This window comes from Pyrgilauda ruficollis, unplaced genomic scaffold (genome assembly GCF_017590135.1).
Source record: "Pyrgilauda ruficollis isolate IOZ18807 unplaced genomic scaffold, ASM1759013v1 scaffold2783, whole genome shotgun sequence".
NCBI lineage: Eukaryota > Metazoa > Chordata > Aves > Passeriformes > Passeridae > Pyrgilauda > Pyrgilauda ruficollis.
In genome coordinates this window covers 1-2,296 of record NW_024524137.1, presented here as the reverse complement: position 1 = coordinate 2,296, position 2,296 = coordinate 1, and the positions used below count along the sequence as shown (strand labels likewise).

At 43.0% G+C, this 2,296-nt stretch overlaps 1 protein-coding gene across 1 annotated transcript; it reads right to left on the bottom strand.

The window, feature by feature from the left end:
• Positions 1–60: 60 nt before the first annotated feature.
• Positions 61–2,243, bottom strand: LOC121355914 (epithelial discoidin domain-containing receptor 1-like; the record flags this gene model as incomplete). The annotated part of the gene is made up of 2 exons (XM_041471780.1): positions 61–295; positions 2,076–2,243. Coding segments are annotated over 2 exons (403 nt in total), but the record flags the coding sequence as incomplete, so codon positions are not given.
• Positions 2,244–2,296: the final 53 nt, after the last annotated feature.

Here is a 2,296-nt window from a genome sequence, read left to right as displayed (position 1 = left end):
TTTTTTTCCCTTTTTTCCCCTTTTTTCACCGAACTCTTAGTTTTCCTCCCCGTTTCTCACCCAGAGGATGCTCTCCCAGGCCATCCAGCGGATGGGCAGCAGCGCCCGGCCCCGCACCCGGCAGTACTCGGTGCCGTACAGGCTCCGGCTCATCCCAAAATCCGCCACCTTGACGCGCAGCCCCTCCCCCACCAGGCAGTTCCGCGTGGCCAGGTCCCGGTGCACGAAATTCCGCGCGGCCAGGAAGCGCATCCCGGCCGCGATCTGCGCGCCCAGGTGCACCAGCGTGGCCAGGCTGGGGGGAAAAATTCCATTCTCAGGATTTTCCCCCCAAAATAATTTTTTTTCCCAAAAAAATCGCTTTTTTCCCCCCAAAAAATGGCTTTTTTCCCCCAAAAAATCCAATTATTCGGCATTTATTTGTGCATTTTACCCCCCAAAAATATCATTTTTTCAAAACAATAAAAATTCTACCCTAAATCCCAAAAATATTTACTTTTTTAATTTTTTTTAAATTTTTGCCTTTTTTTCTCTTTTTCCCCCCAAAAAATGGCATTTTCCCCCCCAAAAAATCCGATTTTTCGGCATTTATTTGTGCATTTTACCCCCCAAAAATATCATTTTTTCAAAGCAAAAGAAATTGTACTCTAAATCCCAAAAATATTTGCTTTTTTAATTTTCTTTTTTTTAAATTTCTGCCTTTTTTTTCTCTTTTTTTCCCCACAAAAATGCAATTTCTTTCAGCCCGGCCAGGAAGCGCATCCCGGCCACGTGGCCAGGCTGGGGGAAAAATTCCATTTTCAGGATTTTTCCCCCAAAATAATTTTTTTTCCAAAAAAAATCGCTTTTTTTCACGCAAAAAATGGCTTTTTCCCCCCAAAAAATCTGATTTTTCGGCATTTATTTGTGCATTTTCCCCCCCAAAAATATCATTTTTTCAAAGCAAAAGAAAATTTTTACCCTTAAATCCCCCAAAAATTTGCTTTTTTAATTTTTTTTAAATTTTTGCCTTTTTTTCTCTTTTTCCCCCCAAAAAATGGCATTTCCCCCCAAAAATCTGATTTTTCGGCATTTATTTGTGCATTTTCCCCCCAAAAATATCATTTTTTCAAAACAATAAAAATTCTACCCTAAATCCCAAAAATATTTGCTTTTTAATAAAAAAATCCAATTTTTTTCTTTTTTTTTTTTTCCCACAAAAATGCAATTCGCTTCAGAATTTTCCCTTCCTGAAAAATTGAATTTTCAGGATTTTTCCCAAAATAATACTTTTTTTCCCCGAAAAAATTGCTTTTTCCCCCCAAAAAAGCGCTTTTTCCCCACAAAAATGGCATTTTTCCCCACAAAAATTGCTTTTTTTCGCCAAAAAATTCAATTTTGTTCTGCATTTTTCCCCCCCCAAAATTAATTTCTCCTACCTACACTTATTTCTCTTTTTTCTTTAAGAGAAAAATCACTTTTCCCCAAAAAAAAATCCGTTTTCTCTATAATTATTCCTGTTTTTTTCAGGAAAAAAATTGCGGTTTTTTCCCCCCAAAAAATCTGATTTTTCCCCATTTATTTGTGGGTTTTTCCACTCAAAAAAAATCTCTTTTTCAAAAATTTGTATTTCTTTTCCCCAAAAAATATCATTTTTTCCAGAACAAAAAAAAATTTCTGTTTTTGCTTTTTTCCCCCTAAAAAATCCAATTTTCTTAAAGGGCCAGAACCCCAGAAATTACAATAAAAACAACTCGAATGGGCGTGGCTTGTGTGGGCGTGTCCATTTTGGGCATGGCCCTTTTTGAAGTGGGCGTGGCTTAATTGTTGAGAAGCATCTCTTAAAGGGCCAGAACCCCAGAAATGATAACCCAAAACCAACTAACTTAAAGTGGGCGTGGCTGTAGTGGGCGTGTCCCAGCCAGGTGCGTGCGGAGTGTGGGCGTGGTCTTTTGAGTGATGGGCGTGGCTTCGTTATGTAGGGGCTTCTCTTAAAGGGCCAGAACCCCCAAAATTACAACCAGAAACAACTTGGAGTGGGCGTGGCTGTAGTGGGCGTGTCCCAGCCAGGTGTGGGGAATGTGGGCGTGTCCCACCTGAGGGCGTGGCCTCGGGGCCCGCCCAGGAACTGGTGCAGGTCTCCGTGCTCCATGTACTCGGTGACGATGCACAGGGGGCCGGGCCCCCCGCACACCCCCAGCAGCCGCACGATGTTGGGGTCCCGCAGCCGGCCCAGCGTCCGCGCCTCCTGCAGGAAATCCCGCCTGGGCCCGCCCGGCACCAGGTCAGCGCACCTGGGCGCACCTGGGCGCACCTG